This window comes from Cyclopterus lumpus, chromosome 6, assembly GCF_009769545.1.
Source record: "Cyclopterus lumpus isolate fCycLum1 chromosome 6, fCycLum1.pri, whole genome shotgun sequence".
Taxonomy (NCBI): domain Eukaryota; kingdom Metazoa; phylum Chordata; class Actinopteri; order Perciformes; family Cyclopteridae; genus Cyclopterus; species Cyclopterus lumpus.
The window spans coordinates 7,294,875-7,315,570 of NC_046971.1; the positions used below are offsets into that span (position 1 = coordinate 7,294,875).

A 20,696-nucleotide genomic window follows, 5' to 3' on the forward strand; every position below is an offset into this window, starting at 1 on the left:
GTAATTTAATAGAGGTTCGCTTTTATCAGCGTGTAATACTGAAAGCGGCTTCAATGTAAAGACACACCCCCCACCCCACCCCACCCCACCCCCCTACACACACACACACACACATCAATGTCAAACCCTGGCATCTGTCAAAGACAGCGCTCCGGTAAAGAAAGTGCTGAATATGAGTGATCGCAGTATGGGGTGTTATCCTATTATGTTTTTCGTGGTATGGCATCTGTTTTTTTTATTTTTTGTATCGGTTTCCTTTCCGTATCTGTTTTAATGAGTGAGAGGGGTACTGGTTTAAAAACTTGCCAGGTCAGCAGTTGCGCAAGTGTTTGTGATCTAATCATGACACACACACAAACACACACACACGCACACACGTTCTTGTTTTCCCTGCTCTCCTTCCTGATCTCTTGCTCCTTTGCTCAGGCATGCTCGTAGACTTCCTCCTGGTCCTGGTGGGTGTTGTCCTAGAAAGGGGGCGGGGGGTGTTGGCCCGAGAGGCATGTGGACTGCCATGCTGGGCTTTAGTGCCCCTGTGTCAAAGAAACACAGCGTGGCTGTTTGAAGAGAAGAGTCTCTGTGTGGTCGGAGCGGGATTACCTTGTCAGCACTTCAAGCTGCGCAGGTGCACGTATCGGTGCATGCACATGTATCCCTAAGCCTACGAATCTGGTGGGGGTGTGTGTGTGTGTGTGTGTGTTTGTGTTTGTGTGCACACCCGCCATTTTTTAATTATCTTTCATTTTCCTCTGCTGAGAGCTTCTTTTCCTGTCCAGGCGTGTCCCAACTTGTCGAGGGAGGTTGAAAGAGATGACTCTAAAGTTGTCATAAAATAAAATTGAGCGTGTGTGTGTGTGTGTGTGTGTGTGTGTGTGTGTGTGTGTGTGTGTGTGTGTAATGACCGGGAAGCCAACAAAGAAACAAACCTTCAGGTGCTATTTTTAAGGCTGCTCATGCAAGTACCTCAGCAGTTTTCTCTTCGACAGTTTATTTTCCCCTTTAACAATAAAAAATAAACTGTTGCTGGAAATTCGGACTCACTTTGCCGAATCAAATCGTGTCTCTCTAGTTCATTCACTAAGCGATCGTGTCTCTATCTATATATAAAACGTTCTTCAGCGTGTTCAGTTCAATAGCCCACCGATCTAGGACAAAATAAACCCTTGTGTATACAGTTTTGTCTTGTTTGTCAAGCTATTTCAGATAAATCTCTAAAAATACAACATACGTTATCAGAAATTGAACGTAGTCAATCTTTGAAACTGGCTGCTGGACTTATTGTTGTCATTGGGGGGTTTACGCAGTCCAACAACCTTTAGCATTCTGACTATTCTGATATATATATATATATATATATATATATATATATATATATATATATATATATATATATAATAAAAAAAGAACACCAAACTCATAAAACGGAATGAATAATCGATACATTGTTTTCAGGTTGTTAGCTCAAGAACCACATTTTTGCTCCAGAGTTACCGCATCATTATTGTTTATGTGGCTTTTGGGGTCTTTTAAAAAAAGCTTTCGATGAGGAGGTAACGTGCAGTCAGTAACGACACTTATAGTCACCAGGAAGGACAGCTCCAGCTCTTAAAACTACGGATTTGTTCAGCGATGAGGATTCGGTATAATCGGTTCAGTTTAATGATTCTATGTACACATTTGTTCTTTTCCTGTACCTCCCTAAAGTGAAAAAATGTGCAGAGGATTTAATTGATCAATTGGGTCTTGCACAGGATCACATTTTTCAGATGTGCCAGCCTTCATTAGCACGTGATTTGTTTCATTATTATTTATCCCAAGCCATTGGAGGCTTCATTAGCTGCAGGCTGAAGCAGCACGCAGCCTCTAAATTTAGCAGCTTTTTATTTATTCAGAATAGCCACGTGTTGGATGCTATGCCCACTTACCATGTTCTCTCACCGCAGCTTAGAGACATTTTGAGAAAAGAGAGGTGGGCTGGCCTGTGGAGAAATGGGCCTCATTCCACCTGTGTCACCCCCACCAGACGTATGCCTCTCCTCAGCTCTTTGAAGCCTCTTTAATTCCAGCGTTCAGGATTAAGCCCATGAAAAAAGGATAAAAAGTGATAGAGCGACAGGAGGAGACATCCTCGGAGAGAACAGGCTCCTTTGAAATATGTTAAGAATTTCGTTTTGCACTGACCCACAATGAAGCATCTGAGGGATTTTTCTTCTTTTTTTGATCGAGGGCTGGCTATAGGATTTGCATGAGTAGGAAAAGGACTCTTTGAAGTCATGGATGTAAGTGGAACTGGAGTTTTCCGAAACCTAAATGAGCGCCTCGAGACATTGTCCTTGCATTGTACATGACAAACGGAGAGAGTTGCTTTGTCACAAAGTGTTTGATTGGAAGTCAAAGGAATCAAGTAATTTTTTTTTTTTTACAGAAGCCATTGACATAATTCACCTTTTGTGGACTCTCTCTGTGCAGTCTGTATCCCGGCCAAGCAAAATTGATAGAAATATTGATATTACAGTTTTTGGCGGATGGCAGACATGCTTCAATTACTGTCCTTATTTACAATAACAGCCAATATTTAGACAGTATAGTCGTCATGGTTGTTTACAAACAGAAAGAAAACTCTATAGAATTAAGCAAACAGCTGTTGTTTATTTACAGACATTTTGGAGATACACAGAACTACAATAGGTTTAATTTATATTTACAGGAGCTGCTGATGAAGTTACACAACACTAGATGTTCCTGCCAGGTGTTTCCACAAACAGAACAACTCAAAGTCAAAACTGTTTATCCATCAACAGACTGTCAAAAGGAGAAAACACTCTTTTGGCTGGTGGAGAATACAAAGGTTGTGACTTAGAAATGAAATACATTTACAAAAAAATGAGAAGTAATTCTGATTTTTACAGCAACACTTTTGAGAGACAGTAATCCATGAAGATTTAAATTAAACAACAAAGAGAGGTAGAAAAAAAGGTCTAATTGTGGAACATGTGGGTAGCCAATACATGTGGGTCCGACACGTCTGACGTTATACTGACACCTCAAATTTCACACCCTCAGAGCACATTTGAAGTACTGAACCCATACATGACACGTCAGTTATCACAAGTGGTGCATTCAAGCGTTCACTTTATTGTGACTGAAATTGTTGTTGTTTCTAACTTTAAGTATAAAGCCGCCTGCATCCTTGCTCTAACGTTTTGCACGTTACTGCGAAAAGGCAGCCATGCCCTAAATAAGGCTTTGTGAGGCTCACTTTTACAGAGAAAACTTTATTGCTGAGAAATTGCCTCACAGGGGGGGGGTTCATTTAAGTCTATGATCATTTTTATTCTTATGACTTTCTGTGAACATTTTGCAATTTCCCACCACTCTTTGCAAGTGCAGCTCCACTGCGTTTGTTAATGGTGTCAACATTTTCCGACTGCGAGGACGTTTTGCAGTTCATGCATTTTTTTTCTTCTTTTTCTGATGCTTCCCCGAAAGCTCAAACATAAAAGTGAGTTATTGTTGAGCTTCTTAAAGCTGACACATGTTTATAATTGTCATTCAACCTAGCCAGCGGATCTGTCTTTGTAATTGAAGTTTGTTACCTCAGATCGTAAACAGTTGTTCATGTGGCGTTCCTCTTATTTTGCCCACGCCCACTTCGTAGTGTGCATGTCAACTTTTCCAAATTTAATTTAAACATTTCTCTTTTGTCTGCTCCTCTTCGTAAAATCTTGACAAGACCCATAAGCCCTTCCTCACGGTGAAAGCTTTTCGTTGCACCATTTCAATTGCAATTGAAATATTTAAGGCTATGAATTGAAAAGGGCACGATACATTCAAGCAGTTAAACTGGTTGTGGCTCGGAAGAAGGACTAAGGTATTAAATAGGAAGAAAAATAAAATCAGCAAATCGAGTAGTCTGCACTTAAAAGCTGTGAAAACAACAGGTTCCCCTTCTGGGTAGAGTAGATGTCTAACCAGTGGCCTCCCCTCTCAGTCCGTTGAGGAAAGGCAGTTTAAAATAATGAACACACAACTTTGGAGTGTGACCTCCCTTGAAGAGTCAACAGGGGTTTTCAGTTTGACAAATGTGCCTGTGGACTTGACTGGCAAGGTGTAATAAGAAGGAGGGTATCGTTCAGGCTGCAAAGCACGCGCAAACACATTTGCTGTGTAGGCAATAGAGGCGTCAAAGCCACCTGCAGTTCCATATTTACCACAGCCCGGGCAAACTCCACAGGCACCTGCTGTTAGCCAGTACATGATGATGCTGTCTGTATTTTACAGGGGATGTTGTGTGATCATGCTTCCTCAGACAAAACGGTACTTCCTGAGAACGTAGTGCTTAGAGATGTTGTTGCCGGAAAAATAAAAAATGTGCAAATGCAGATCCAATAGGCTTTTATTGCGTTATGGTTTGAGATAGCTCATTTCTGATAGTATGTCTATTAAATCCAAAGCAGTAAGTTGAGTCGCACCCAAAAAGCTGCACGGCCACCTTGAGCATACAGTGGCTCGCTTTTGATGTGTGCGACTCTTGAAGGGTAATTATATCCAAATTTCATGTAGACAGTTTGTCTCTGAGATTTCAGTCTCATAAATGAGAATTCTATTTATATTTATATTTAAGAAGTCAACAGCGACCCAATCATACAAAATGCCAATTACTCTGAGCTGTGGGCAGTTTTCATGGAAAACGACTTATTGCCAAATAAATAGTCCCAAAGTAAGCAGTTCAGTGTTTTGGAGCAGCTTCAGATCTCAAATATTTTCCAAATACAATCAAATTATCTGCATTGCTCTAGATACGCTAAAGGATCATTGTTACAACTAATTGTTGTAACTTCAGCAAACCAACCCTTTTAAGGGAATACTTCAGCATTTTGGGAAATAGATTTACTTATAGTCAGATGAGAAGATCACTCTCATATCTGTATGGTAAAAAAGGAATTTGGAGCTCAAATCTAAGAGAAAAGGCTCTATGTTTAGGACTCCTGACTCCAATTGCTCACTTAACTTTGCAAGAAAACTAATGACCGTATTTACCAAAACTTTCTTTAATCCCTCGTGATTGGGCCATGTCTGAGTGTGTGTTAAGTGTTGTATGCTAACCACATGCCTACTCTACGCCTGCTGTTTTTCGATGGTTAATGTACATTTCCGAGTGCATTTAACTGCATTAATAATGAAACACCTCTCTATTTCTTTTCCCTCTAGAGATGGCAAGCTGGGTCTCCCTCCTCCTCTTTCTCTTCTGCCAGCCAGTCTCACAAGCCCAGGAGGAAAGCAGCACCATCCCCATCCTGGAGTTCAACTCCAAGACCGCCATCGACAATGTGGTCCAGGACCCCCAGACCGGTCTAATCTACCTGGGGGCGGTCAACGCCATCTACCAGCTGGGGCCGTCGCTCCAGTGGCAATCTCAGTATGAGACGGGCCCCAAAGAGGACGCCCGGACCTGTACGCCTCCTTCCTCCACCTGCCAGGACACGAAGCCCATGCCCAGCCTCAACAAGCTTCTGCTGGTCAATCCGTCCAACGGATCGCTCATCGTCTGTGGCAGCCGCTACCGAGGAATCTGCTCCCTCCTCAACCTGACCAACGTGGCAGAGCAGCTGTATTACAGTGACAATAAAGGAGAGAGGACTTACGTGGCGAGCATAGAGGATAACGTGAACGTGGTGGGCGTCATGTCCACCTACTTAAGAGAGAATCAGACCTTCAGTGTGTTTCTTGTTGGTAAGGGCTACGGAAGCCAGGACAGTACAAAACTCATCAGCACACGAATCCTTCAGGACTTCCGCGATTGGGTCGTGTTCGAGAGCATCATTGAGGCGTCCACGGTGCAGACGACGCCATTTGTTCCCAAGTACCTGCATGACTTCCGCCATGCCTTCAAAGAGGATGGTTTTGTTTATTTCCTCTTTTCGCGGACACTCGACGGTACGGATAATAAAAACCTCACCTTTGTGTCTCGTCTTTGCGAAAATGACCACCATTACTACTCCCACACGGAGCTCCAGTTAAACTGCGGCCAAAACCAAAATAACAAATACAACAAAGTTCAAGCTGCGTACGTGGCGTCTCCAGGAAAAGAGCTCGCACGACTCATGACCGAATCGGGTATGTATGGGAAGGTCGTCTCGTGGAGCAAAGTCCTCTTCGTGGTGGCGAGTCCCGATGACGACGTCAACGAATCGGCTCTGTGCATGTACCCACTCAATTCCATCAATGAGCGTCTGGTGGACCTCATCAGCGCCTGTTACAGCGACTCGGGGAAAATCTCTGGGTTGCCCGCTGTGGACATCCCATACTCATCTAAAACTGACTGCACATCAACAATTCCTGTAAGTTCTTCGTTTGTGTCCGCTGTTTTAAAAAAAGGAGTTTGGAGTAACAGCTGTGAGTGGGATATGTTTTGAAGAATCCCCTTAGCGCAATCAATAATGAATGGATGTGTCACTGTTTACTTTATTGTCTCAATGTTGACTTTGTTCTGCAGATCTTCTTTTTTTCATTGTTCTCTTTCAAGCTCTCGTTCCATCTTCCCTCAACTCATCCAGAATAACACCCTATAGTGGTGGGCAAATCACCATAATCTTTCATAGTTTACATCAAAACATTTAAATATAAAGCAAATGTAACATTGTAACATGTAATACTGCCTACCACAAACCTCCTAAAACGAGCTTTAAAAAATATGATTTGCTCTTATTTTGTTTAAAAATGTATTCTTAAACAAAACGTATTTAAAATGCACCTACAACGCAGGTGATTCCCTCTTATAGCCTTTGGATTAAAGCGTTCAAGATGTCTCATCATCCTCGTTGTTTTTCCTTTTTCTTTTATAGAAGGATACGTTGGAAAAGTACAAGTGTGGTGCAGACTTTCTGCCTTCCCCTCTGGCCAGCATCCCGAGATTTGCCTTAAAGGCGGAGGCGGTTTGGACCCATATGGACTTGCTGACTGCCGTGGCCGTCGCTGTGGAGAATGATCACACCATCGCCTTCTTGGGGAACACCCAGGGGGAGGTCTTCAAGGTAGAGTTGATGTTTTTCTTCCTTTTAAACATTTAGTCTTAGCTGAGGGAAGCTAGATGAGAGAATTAAAGACTTCATGTCTGACAGCGTTACCTTTTTGTTTTCCATCCAGGTACACCTGCTCGAGAAGGGATTCTCGTACAGTAAGGTTCCTGGCGGCACCATGGGAGAGAAGGTCAACAAGAACCTTTTCTTTGATCTCAGTCAAAGCCACCTCTACATTACCACAGAGAAAAAGGTGTGTATGTCAGGGCCCTTTTGTAACACACATCATATATAACACTTGTCTACGCACGAGGCGTTCTGGCATGTAGGTTACGCCACGTTTTTGGCAGCGAAGAACTAACGGATAGGGGAGGGGTACAGCGAGGGGAGATTGCCGACTAGTTAATTGGTGGCAGATGCCATTGTTCTCTTGGACAGATGGAAAAAAAAAGTGTAAAGTAAAAAGTGCTAAAATGGGTCACCAAATATTCTATGTGTATAGTCTATGTCTGGGCATTGGGGTAAAAATATGTGGAGCAAGAGGTACATTAGTGAAGTAAAAGTAGTAATACCAAAATGTAAAAGTATTATCAGCACATTTCCAGAGGAATCAAAAGCAAGAACTGTCCCTTTTTATAATGTTATATTGTTATGTATGTTACAATACTGGAGTTGTATTGTAGTAATGTGTAAGCAGCAGTTGTAGATTAAAGTACCCAACAGTATTAGGTTTGTGGAATTGGCTACCTACAATGTTCCACAAACCTAATACTGTTGGGTACTTTAATCTATAACACCGTCTCATATTTTACAAGATGATTGCACTATATGTAACCTGATGATAAGAGTTTCAATTGAATTTTCCCTTCTTTCAGTCTGTTTGAGTCACTGAAGAACTAGGAGATGTGATTCAGAGCTCTGGAAAAAGGCTAGATGATAATCTATCAAAGTTAAAATCCTGCCTGCACACCTGGCCTATCTGCTGTAGAGTATTTGAACTTAGATGCTTTCCACCACTGGGTACAATAAACATTTAGCAGGCAGTTGTTTCAGTAATTGAACACGGGGCGCAGACATGAGACAGGAAGTCTCTGTGCTTTGACAGACTCCGACTCTGCACACCTGCGACAAACTAAGGATAATATCTAGCCCGTATTTTAAATACCCCATATTTCGAATAGTGTCTCTCCTAAGGTGCACTGTTTGATCATGTTTCATGTCGCTATGCTCCAGATCACCAAGGTGCCAGTGCAGACGTGCCTCCAAAAGAAGGACTGCCAATCATGTGTGGAACTGAGGGATCCTTACTGTGGCTGGTGCGTCCTGGAGGGCAGGTGAGGATCACACGCGCACTTAGAAATGCATGCATGCACGCCGCGACCGACCAACAAAAAACACCCACGCATGCAATTCCATCTGTAAAACACAGCAGGGTATTTGTTCAGTTTTTTTTTTATAGCAGACACTTTTAGTACCCCTTTGTGTTTTTATTCCATCTCCTCTTGTCCGTGCAGCCGTAAGGAATTAAAGCTGTTTGTCAGCCTCATGCAGCGAAGGCAGCCTGTGCAATTTACTCTCATCGGCCTATATTTATCAGGGTCTTGAGGGTAGAAGGGGCGGTATGTATCATCTATTTTACAAGGATGTGAGCAGGGAAGAGAAAAATATCAGAAAGACAGTTGTGTTCCTCTGGATGTTGTTGATATTCTTATTCAGAAACAATGCACACTCTTTAAAGCTGCATATTTATTGATCAGAAATGAATCTGCCACTATTTTGATTATCTTTTCACTCATTGTTCAAACACAACATCTGATGATTCCAGTTTTCCATTCGATGACAAGAACTTGAGCTCAAGGAAACTGTGACGGATGGTTTTTTCTCTGTTTTCAGATGTTTCATTGACAACATAATTAATTGGTGAAGAAATAATGACTAGAGAAATAGATAATGAAAATAATCCTTCGTAGCAACACACGTGTTTGCCTTTCTCCCTCCAATAATACATCTTGAAAACTATTTAATGAACAATAATTTATTATATCGTGTGCTCCTGTTGGTCTTCACATTATTGACATCATCGCTGTCTGTATTCGGTTTCTAGTGTGCATATTTTTTTTTAATTGTGTTATACCTAGTTTTTGGTTATTCAAAAATGTTTTCCATCTCCTCTGCAATATACTATTATAAAATCATACTGTACATTGTCAAATGTTTTTTCACATTATTTCACACTGCAAAACCAACTAGTTTTTTATAGTTTATTTTGTATAACTATATCAATCACTAATCTTGGAAGTCTGCACACGGACACCGCTTGAACTCACTTGGGCTTGAGGTGGTGATTGACAGAAGCACATTGAAAATCAGTTGGAGTCCGTGGGCTTTGTTTTTTTGAGGCCTTGTACTGTAAAAGCGTCAAGAGGTTTTGGAGCAGAGGCTGATGGGAGTTTGTTCATTCTTCGTCTGAAGGTGTACCAGGAGGTCTGAGTGCCGACGGGCGGAGGAGAAGAATGGCTGGCTGTGGAGCCCGAGGCAGCAGTGTGTCAGGATCGTCTCCTTCTATCCCCCGAACCTTTCTTGTAAAAAGACTCAGAAGGTACTGCGCCGCTTCTCCATCTCACGTTCTCTCTTTGTTCTCTGCTGCTCTCTCCGTCTCTCTCGCTCTGCAGAAGTCTCTCGCATGCACGTCACACAAAACATGCACCGCCTGAGAAATAAACTGTTTCCACTATCGATCCAGCCAGAAAACTCCAAACTGGCTTATTATAACCGACCTGGATGATTGTGCTCACAGCCTGAAGATGGAGAGCGCCTCTCCTGTGCACTTTCTCTCTCAAGTTTTTTCTTTTCTTTTCTTTTCTTCCCCCCATTCCTGACTATATCTCTGTCCCCCCATTTCTGACTCACACTTGTATATCCACAAACGGCAACCAATCAATCTCCGGGCTTTAAAAGGGAAACGGTTATCCAGAGATCAGAATCACACACCGAGCAGCGACATGAATTTCAATTAAAGTGATATTAATGTATATTCAATTCTGTGTTCAGGTGAAGATCAACATCCCCTCCCTTCCTGCGATTGGGCTTTCTGACCGTTTGCTCTGCTCCATTAAGTCGTTCAAGAGTGAAGGCACCATGTCTGACTCTGGTCAAGTCTCCTGCGATCTACCCCAACCTTCGCTTATACCACATACACCTGAGGACCAAGGTAGGTCCTTTGTAATTAACATTATCTCTCTTTAATGCATCCTTTTTCAAGGCAAATGTATGTTGTTATGCATTAGAACGAAGGTTGTATCATCAATGGGCAAAGCAGGTAAAGCGGGCAAATAGCCTCAGGGTCTGGGGACCTTGAGGGGCCCAAAACACCTCAGGTTTACAGCCTGTCAGATGGTTTTGGTAATTTAATTAATTGTGTATTTGTCTGGAATTCACACCATTGAACCACTCAACTAAGTTGGGTTATTAGCGAAACTTGTGGCCTTGTTTTATAGAGGCGTATCATTTTCCAAAGTCTTTATTATGCTAGTGTATGCTGTTTGGTACACGCATCCATGTCCCCCACGGGATGAATTGTAAAACTAATGACATTGAAGATTAATTATTTGCTATCAGAAAAAGATAACACCTGCACACTTATTTCATGCCTCCAAAGTTTTAGTATTTTCGTGTGTACTCTTTCCATGTACCTCACTGAATTAAAAATTGTGGATATTTTATCATCCTGTTTTTTTGGATAAAGCACTTCCCTGCACCTGCCATTATAGAGCTTGTTTGCCGGTTTGTATGACCGTGCGGTTTCCACTTTTCAAACATTCTGACCTGATGACGATCCAAGTAGGAAACATTGTGATTCATTTGTGGCGCGGAGTAAATGTGCAGGCGTTAACCTTATTGAAAACTAATGACATTCCCATCAGCCTCGGCTGTAATTTGTGTGTTTTACTAATTAGCAAATGTGTTCACGCTAACATGCTGAACTAAAATGACAAACATTAACTGGGGAACATCAGCATGTCAGTATCGTCGTTGTAAGCACGGCGACGAGAGCATTTAGCTCAAAGTACTCCTGTGCATAAGGACAGCTTTACACAACCATGGCTGTAGACTTTACGTCTGGTTAGATGAATGCATTAATACACAATTAGTATCAAGGAAGTTGAGGCCATGCTCTGCCAACATATTATTTGAGGATCATGTCTTGTGTGTCAGAATATGTCGTCAATCCTGTGTTTGGTCTCGTCATGAACAATGGAAGTCTTGAATAATCAGAATGTATTCCCAATGACACCATTCATAAATGTGTATAACTCATATCCCAGTAAAGTAAAGCACATTGTAATCCTTCTTTTTTTTGCTTTGTCCTCAGACTTTGTGGCCGTGGCCGTCAGGATTTTTGTCAACGAGACGGTGGAGCTGGCTACGCGGGAGTTCAAGTTCTATAACTGTGCCGCCACAGTGAGGAAATCCCAAAACACACCGTGAGTCAGACTCTTCATCTATCAGTTCTTCTCTGTCGCTCACTGAAAATACACAGTGACAATGAACACAGCGTCAACTTGACAACCTTGATGTAAATGTATCGCCGCGCATGAACAGATGAGAGATCAAGGCTGTGTTTGTAAATTGTGATGCATGGTAATTTTGAATGCACCTCTTGCATTTTCTCTCCTTTTTTTTTTTATTTTTTATTACCGAGTCGAGGAAATTGCCTCAGTTTCCTTTTCATTAATCAAAAAATGAAAGTCGATTTCGGCATTATTTTCCTTCTTTTTCCCAGCTTCGTTTTTTTTTCTTCATTTCTTTCATGCCAAGGAATGTGTGATGAACGAGCTTTGCTTATGTGAAGTTGCAGAGATCCATTTCAATGTCAGCAACATGGATTTTTTTGCCGAACGCTCCTTGATGAGTTTGCATGTTTTATGATTTTGTTTGTGTGCGTGATTTTTTTAATCGTGTGCGTGCGACTTGCCTAATTATATGTCTGTGAAAGCATTTTCTCATCTTTGGTTTTTATTTGTCTATTTTTGTGCGTGTGTGTGTGTGCGTGTGTCATCAGGTGCATGTCATGTGTGGCCAGTTCGTGGGGCTGCCAGTGGAACACACACGACCACACCTGCAGCGACATGGACGAAAGTGAGAAGGGTCCCAAAATCATCAAGCACCGTCAGGTGAGTCTTCTCAATGGCGTGTCAAGGAGATACCTCTCTGATAGTATGTGTGGAAAAAGTGATGCAGAAGTTTTAAAAGACACATCTAATCGTGACGGGGACGCATGAGCGATCCAAATTTCCCCTGAAAATTGATACAAAACTCAAATCCCGGTATCAGTTGGCACCATCTTGCATGACAAATACTGTAGGGTGGAGGATATCAATTTATAAGTGAGCAGATGTTTCAGCGATACACTTATCTGTAACCGCAGATGAGGGTGTCCGTTAAGTGGCTGGCATATTTAAAATGTAAATTATTGAAAGTTAGAGTATCTGATTTTTGTTTTGATGCTTTCTCAGGGAGCGAGGTGTCCTCAGTTTGAGAATCCAGATCCTGTGCTGATCCCTGTGGGCTACAAGACTCGTATCAGCTTTGAGGGGATCAATTTGGACATCTACGAGGTAAAGTGATACAGAATTTAAAACATTCCTGGAGAACTAACTGGCTCTTTTAAACATTTATTCAGAATGGCATAAGGCCCACCGTGAGCCGGATTGATCCCAATTTTTAACCAGTGCATGAGATGACGTGGTGGGACCAAAACAAGTACACATTTTGGGCAGCTCCCCTTTGCTGTGATATGATCACAGTGTATCGCGGCTTGAAGTGAGCTATTACTTTTATAAGTATGGCAGTACAAAAGTTAGCAATACAATCTAACTTAAATGTTTTTTTTTATTAATGAATATTAATGTTCACAAAAAGAGGCCCTTCTGGGCTAGTTGCCTGCACAGGAGGCTCCCCGAGGTGCTTGCTATGGAACGCACACTAGCAGCTAGAATATTTATTTTTATTATATTTTTACAGTCTAACGTTATATTGATTTTTATTATTTGGCTCTTGATTTACATTAGTTGTATGTTGCCATCTGTTTTGCAGCAACTTGAAAAACTCTCCGGGGTCAGTAGGATGACTTTGATACCTGCTCGTACTCGGTTCGCCCTTTATTTGTGTTGCTCTGAGACGATGTTGCTCCACTTTCTCTGATCCTCAAGTTTTGGTTGACGATGGCTTGTGGTTACTTACTTTATTTTTTTCAAGCGTGTTTTAGCAGCTTTGTCTAGTGCAAAGGAATTAGAGGTCATAGCAGTCATATGTGGGTATTATATCATAAATGTGAAGCAATCAGATTGCTTGATTTGAGCTACATTTTATGAAAAGTATTTCACTATATTTAAACAAGTGTATATACAGCAATAACTAAAACGTTTTTATCTAACAACCAAATTGATAACTAGCAAGCGATTATAAAAAACAAGTTACGTTTTTCTTATAGAAAACTTTGATACAAGGAAAGGAGCTCGTCATGCCATGTCAGCCAAGGCCTGGAAGAGTCTACAGTGCAATATAGTCTTTTACATTTGTTGCTCAACAGTGAGCAACAAATTAGAGACCAGGAATTATCGAACACGATCTACATATGTTTGTTTTGGGTTCTCCAGGGTCGTGTTTTCACAATCGGCACTGAACTGATGAGAAATACGGAAGAGGAGGTCAAGTTTGAGGATGGCCCGTTCTACACGTTCAGCGGCTTCAATGTGAGTATGACTGTTTTCTAGTTGCTTGACGCTCGGGCCCTCAACCAAATTTCTGTATTCACAGCTACCTGTTGATTTTGTGCACTGAGATAGTTCAGATGGCTTCTGGCCAATTTGTCCTCCAATTGATTTTCCAGTATCGAACTTTCCAAACTTTCTATGAACTGAGTTTGATTTTCAGGGTTATAAATCAAGTCACCCTTTAATATTCTCTAGCTCCCTCTAATGGACAGATTCTCCTTACTGGAGTTATTTCAACTGCATCTCCACACTGTGAATGATGTGATTTGGAGTGCCTAGCCCCCAGCTATGTTCTTTACCAACATTGATTTCTTCAGCTGAAAATCTGCCAGTCGGTGTGCAATTTTTTCCCCCTTCCTTTCTTTTCTACCCTTGGCATGAGGGAGCGGCAGCCCGCACTGTTTGCCGAGAAGAGCTTAAGTGCCATTAATCACTGGATTCTGTATTAATAATTAATTTTCTTCCAATTTCTTAGTTTTCTTACGACAAGTCACCGGAGACCAATGTTCTCTTCTACGTGAAGGACAAAGAGTCGGGCAAGAAGATGGACAGCACGCTGAACGGTACACTCTCTCACAATTTTAATGTGTAGACCTTCCAGTGTTTTTAATGCTGTGTGTATATTATGCTAGTCCCAACATGGGACCTCCATTAGATCTGAGAAAGCTGCCTTTAGTCTTTAATTGAAAATCAATTAGAAACGTATTTGGTAATGGACAATGTTTTCATAGAACATGAAGGATTCAGGCGCAATTTTACATTTTCATCATCATGTAGCTTAAAAGCTTTAAGAAGATCTTGCTATTTATTCATGAAAAGTGAGACCTTTTTAAGTATGATAACAATTTGAATAATTTCAAAATGTGGTAATTGTTTTACCCCTCACTACTTCTCTTGTAGTCACCCTGTACAATTGCTCCATGGGAAGGGAGGACTGCAGTCTCTGTAAGAATGCAGATCCAAAGTACAGGTGTGTGTGGTGCGCCAAGCAGAGGGCGTGTGTGTACGAGAAGCTGTGCAATCCTGCCCAACAAGGGGCCGATGATCCTCACAACACCGAGTGCCCCGACCCCCAGATCACTGATGTGAGTAGTTACGCCGTCGTCATCTCTTCATGTTGACCTTTTGGACTGCAGACAATACGTGCATGAAAGGCGTGTGACCAGCAGAGAAAAAAAGGCACGGACTTTGGAGATTGGATTATTGATTGCACCACTTAATTGGCCTCTGCACTGTCCCTCGTTGGAGGAGTTGTGCTTCTCCTTGAAGGGCGTGTTGAGCTGATCTGCAGCGCACCATGATTGGATCAATTCTTTCTTTGCTCACTTAATTGTCGGTGTCTCATTGTCATTGACAAAAATCGTTGATGTCAATGTGACAGGGGTTGTGACCATAAATACAACAGACCTGACCGATACATAAAGGTGTGTGTGTGTGTGTGTGTGTGTGCGTGTGCGTGTGCGTGTGCGTGTGCGTGTGCGTGTGATGGCATTTTAATCTATATTATCGGTTATGTCAGTCACTCCGTCTCATTGGTGCAGACTGAAATACCCCAACAACTATTGGATGGATTGGCCTGAATTTCCATACAGACATCCATCCTTCCCCAGAGAATGAAACCTACATGTTTTACTGATCCCCTGACTTCTTCTAGACCCATGCCCCGTCTACTACTGGATGGAAATAGTGGACATTAACACGACGTATATGTTATGATTTGTTATTATGATATGAATTGTTATTATACTCAAGTATGTTTTGGATCCACATCCAAAATCCAGCAGCAGTTGGGGCTCTAATACATACGCATATAGGCTCACATCGTATGAATGTAATTCTCAACCATGGTCTTGAATATTAAACACTTAAACCATTCAGTGGACTTAAAACAGACTGTGTAAATCTCTTGTACATTGTTATTGCACAACTAATCTTTTCTAAATCCATTTCAAATCCCTTCTTCTCAAAAACCCTGTACCCCACCACCCCCACCACTGTATCTCCCCATCCAGATCATCCCTCGTTTTGGCCCCCTGCGGGGAGGGATCTCCATCACCATCCGGGGCTCCAACCTCGGCATCCACAAGGAAGACATTAAAAGCATCACCGTGGTTGGGGAGCCTTGTAACCACCAGAAGGAGAAATACTCTGTTTCCACAAGGTAATACTCACTTTGATGTATTTATGCAAATGCATGAGCAGTAGCAGCACACACATATATTGTTTGCTTTTGGTCAAACTGTGTTTGGCAGGTTTGCAAAAAGGAAGATAATCTGGGTTCATGTTTTAATTAGTGTATTGATCTAAAATGCAGGGGTGGAAGTAGTCCAACTTCCATAATTATTTGTATTTTGTGAAATATTGGATATTTTCATCTCTTTGGGCCTAAACCAGTTATTTAATTGAAATGAACGTTTTTTTGGGGGCGGGATTAGTCTCTTTAGTGAAACTTCTAATAACTCATAGACATCTGAAACATGACGGTAAACTAGACACTGCTCTTTCACAGCATCACAAGCCCAAAACGGTTTTTTTTAACCAATAGTTTAATCTTTAGCAATGAATTCTACATGCTTTTTTTATAATGCAACTACACCTGTCAGATAAATGTAATAAAAAGTACAATATTTTCTTCTAAAATGAATTGCAGTCGGATGAAGTCTCAGAAAGTACCTCACAATTGTACATAAGTGCAGTACTTGAGTAAATGTACTTTCCACCTCTCAGGTATACTGCTGAATGTCAGTCTTTAAATACTGTCTGCGGCCACAAACTTTAAATTCTTTAAGCTTTTAATTCAACAAAGTACTGATTTGATAGCATCATGCATTTGCCATTGTTTTTTGGTGGCCTCTTCATGCTGCAGACACTTCGTTCCTCCCAACAAAAAAAACATTGGAATTAACTTAAAGTCTCTCGCAAATGCACTTTAGTTACAGCGGCGTTCACTTCATACAAATGGTTAATGAAAATGAAAACATCCACATTGTCACCCCGCAGCCACGAAACAGAACGGTTGACACCAGGCAGGCAAGGATCCACATTTATGACAAATTCTTGCCCCGCCATCTGCATGATGAGGCATAAACCATAATTCATGAGACCAGATGGAATGTTTTTCACTCTTAATCATCCACTTCTGGAGCTCACACGCCGGCTGTAGACTTAATCTTGTTGTTACTTGTCCTCCATGGTCCACAGCATGTTGGAGCTCACTCGCTTTAATATTTTAAAGTTTTTCCAGTGTAATATTTCATTCCCTCAGACATCACTGTCGTAGCTGTTAATTGTCTACTCGTGGCCCTCCTGTTAGCCCGATTGATGCTTGCCATTTTATGCTGACCTGTTTCATCAGCAACACATATTCCTTGTGGACGCACTTGGTTTATCACACTTCTCACAGATTCTGCAGTGTGCGAAACTTCCCAAAGGACTCAATTTCTAACATGCTAGAAGCAGCCAATCTGGCATTAAAAAAAAACATATTGCTTTTATATCCGCTTTGTCTTCAGATGAACGTGTTTTGTACTTCCTTTATATATATATATAGATATATATATATATATATTTTTTTTTATTATTATTTTTTGTTTTAATTACCTTAGTTATTTTCACCACTTTTACCAAAACGAGACGGTTCTCATTTGTCTGCCATTGTCGACAACATTCAGGAGCTGATTTAGATGGTACATTTGGATAAAAATTGCATGATTCTTTTTCAATAGAGCAGCTACAGGTCGTAAGTAGTAAGAGACAAGATTTTTTTATTTGTGGAAGTTGTTTAAGTTCAGAATTTGCAAGTCCAATTTTCAAAAAGAATCAATTAATCAAGAAAATAATCGGTAGATTAATTGATAATTAAAATGATTGTTACTTGCAGTCCTACTCTTAAATATATATTTTTTCTGTCGTCCTGTCCAGCGTGGTGTGTGAGATCGGCCCTGTTGACCTTAAAAATGATAACTGGGGCCAGGTGGAGGTGGAGGTGAAGGGAGGAAAGAGAGGAACCTCTTCCATTTACTTCACCTACAGGGTAAATACTCACTACTACTACTACTACTACTACTACTACTACTAGTACTACTACTACTAGCACTACTACCACTCTATCTCCCTCTTCTCAGCTGCACTTTCAATATGGAGGCATACAGCTTTTGACCCAGAAAATAAACTCATCCAAAAGCTTTCAGCTGATTTAGTTATTTGATGTCCTCTGCTATGTTTCCAGTTCCTAACTGATGAGAGCTCCTTATCAGGACATACCAAGAGCACGTAATTTATGTGGAATGTACATCCCATTGTTTTGGTAAATGCACTGACTCGATGCTGTCACATTACAATGATAACTGATAATCACTGTATGGAAAGCCTGTGCATTCCTCTTTAACCAGATGCTGTGCAGCAGGCCCCCTTTTTCTCTCAAATAGCTATGCTGTAGCCTGTTAAAGTATTAAACTGGCTTTTCATATCTCTGGCTCCGCTAAAGCTTCCCCACAGGGGAGTGCTCCTCCTAACTGTTTGCTCAGCAAATTGAGGCAGACTGTGTGTGTGTGACTGTGTGTGTGTGACTGTGTTTGTGACTGTGTGTGTAACTGTTAGAGAGCTGGAGATCAAGAAGGTTGAGAGAAAATGTGTGTAACTATATGACAAGGCATTGTGTGTGTTGTTGTTGCGTGTGTGAGAGAGCATGTGGGTTGGAGCTTGTGTGTGCATGTAAATCTCTGCAGGGCAAAGATAAGTATGTATTCATGCTGTGTCTTGCGACCTCGCACCTCGTCTCCACCCTCACCAGGACCCGATTCCAGAGGTGGTGAAACCCTCCAAAGGTCCAAAAGATGGGGGTACCCTCATTACCATTTCTGGACGATTTCTGGACACTGGCAGTAAGGATGATGTCCAGGTTACCGTCGGAGAAGTGGACTGCACTGTGTAAGGGCTTCTTTCCTCAATAATTGTCATTCATGCCAAAGTCCAATTCTCTTTCAATTCAGTCCCGTAAATTGATAACGCTACTTGTTATTCAGACATTGTATTATATGCACATTCTACAGTATGCACACTTTAAAGCCTATAAATTGATTTTTTTTCCCCTCACATTTCTGAAGCAAAAATGGAATTGACCTGAACTTTGGTGTCATGAGCTGGTTTTTTTTTTTTTTTTTTTCTCCTACCATTTGCCTTCGCCGTTGTGACCAACGGTGTTCTGTCAAAGCCAGTCCATGGTGACATTTTAGGCAGAGGTAACGGAAAAATAACGAGCTAGAAGAGCAGCAAAGCCCGGATTTAACAAGCTGTCAGACTGCTGCCATGTTGGCTTCCACTACACAGTGACCTTGTGCGACCCCCACTCCTGCAGCCAGTTAGTAGTGTGTCCTTGTCTTCGCAGGGAGCACTTCGGAGCAGAGATCACCTGCAGGACAGGAGAATACCGAACAGATAAGGTGCCCACTGACCCTCTCACCGTCACGGTGAGGTATGGAATGAGTACCACAACAACCATCCCAAGTGCCTTCCAATTCATGGAAAATCCCATCGTGCTGGACCACCAGCCCAAAACAAGTTTTGTCTGGTCAGTATAAAGTAGCAGCATACTCCACGTTCTACCTTGAATCAAAGTGTTTTTTTTAATATTGATATTTCATGGATATTGTATTTGTCGTGTGTTATTTTCAAGTATTGTCCACGTCGTGTTTTACCCTTCACCTTCTTTGTAGAGATTTGGAAAAATCGTCTACAACAGCGACAGTGATTTTAAGCGTCCGCTTTTTAAAACAAATTTTTTTACTTTCCGATGTGCTCAGACTCCAGTGTTTAAAATGATTCCTGTTAGATAAAAAAAAAAATTGACCCTGGCTCTAAGGATGGAAATGACGGTCGGTCCACCGATTTGATCCACACTGAAACATTTCAACAACTATTGGATGGATGAAATTTGGTACAGGAAATTAATTAATAATACTAATAACAATACTTCGAATTTATATAGCGCTTTTCTAGACACTCAAAGATGCTTGATCATTAACTGTTATGATCCCTCTGCTTTTCAAGGTTCTTATTTGGCAGTTTGAATGTCTCAGTTAGATGTCTCAGCGACTATTGGGGGGGATTGTCATTCAATTTGAAACAAATTCATGCTCCCCGTTGATTTCCCACCATCAGCAGGTCAATTAGCGCGGCTGTACAGTTGATTGCTTTGTTTGGAAAGCGGTAGGAGGTTCGCTCTCCTTGTCCTCATCGATGTAATTCTTACCCGAGTCTGCGGATACAGATGTGTTGTGAGAAATTTGATAATCATTAGTTGTTCAAAAATAGCCCAATAACATCCAGGTTGACGGGGGAAAGAAACGATTCCTCTTTAACTACGTTGCACTTTGCATTTGTTTTTTAAATTGAGAAGCCAAAGCGGAAGAGAAAATGCACCTTTGTTGACATTGATGACAATGTCGTATAGAAAAGTACTGTTATGGAAAATTGAACACTTAGAAAGGCACCTGCCTTGCTCTCTCTGCCCCGCACGCTTCTCTCTGTCTGAAACCTTAGTAAAGGTTATTAATGCCTTTTAGTTTTTTTTAAAGTGCGAGTATCCCTGTTGTTTGTGTATGTGTGCCGAATGTCCCCTACTTACTTCTGATTCGCTCAAGGGGATAGAAAATGCTTGATGTTGTACCAAACTGCTTGATGACTTATGAAAATGGATGCGTTAGACGGTTACCATGCTTTTTTTCTGTGCAATTGAAAGCACTAGTGCGCGTGTGATTAGGCACGCAGCCTGGAACAACAGACAACAGATATATGCTGCTTGCAGGCTAAACTAATTTGTTTTCATCTCGGGTGAAAAATGACCCCAGGTGCAATTTTAAGAAGTGTGTCTGTCTTCCCGTAACTCTCTCCATGAGCGCGT

At 41.5% G+C, this 20,696-nt stretch overlaps 1 protein-coding gene across 3 annotated transcripts in view; it reads left to right on the plus strand.

The window, feature by feature from the left end:
• Positions 1 to 20,696, plus strand: part of plxnb2b (plexin b2b) — a 106,873-nt gene that overhangs the window by 65,612 nt on the left and 20,565 nt on the right. For all 3 annotated transcript variants that reach the window (XM_034535592.1, XM_034535594.1, XM_034535593.1), the window contains 16 exons: positions 5,212 to 6,341; positions 6,846 to 7,034; positions 7,147 to 7,272; positions 8,253 to 8,353; positions 9,492 to 9,618; positions 10,071 to 10,230; positions 11,392 to 11,503; positions 12,082 to 12,193; positions 12,536 to 12,637; positions 13,679 to 13,774; positions 14,271 to 14,358; positions 14,696 to 14,880; positions 15,808 to 15,956; positions 17,717 to 17,828; positions 18,588 to 18,724; positions 19,182 to 19,364. In XM_034535592.1, coding sequence (XP_034391483.1) covers positions 5,214 to 6,341; positions 6,846 to 7,034; positions 7,147 to 7,272; positions 8,253 to 8,353; positions 9,492 to 9,618; positions 10,071 to 10,230; positions 11,392 to 11,503; positions 12,082 to 12,193; positions 12,536 to 12,637; positions 13,679 to 13,774; positions 14,271 to 14,358; positions 14,696 to 14,880; positions 15,808 to 15,956; positions 17,717 to 17,828; positions 18,588 to 18,724; positions 19,182 to 19,364 — 3,107 coding nt within the window. In that variant the 5' untranslated portion in view covers positions 5,212 to 5,213. The remainder of the gene's footprint in view (positions 1 to 5,211; positions 6,342 to 6,845; positions 7,035 to 7,146; positions 7,273 to 8,252; positions 8,354 to 9,491; positions 9,619 to 10,070; positions 10,231 to 11,391; positions 11,504 to 12,081; positions 12,194 to 12,535; positions 12,638 to 13,678; positions 13,775 to 14,270; positions 14,359 to 14,695; positions 14,881 to 15,807; positions 15,957 to 17,716; positions 17,829 to 18,587; positions 18,725 to 19,181; positions 19,365 to 20,696) is intronic.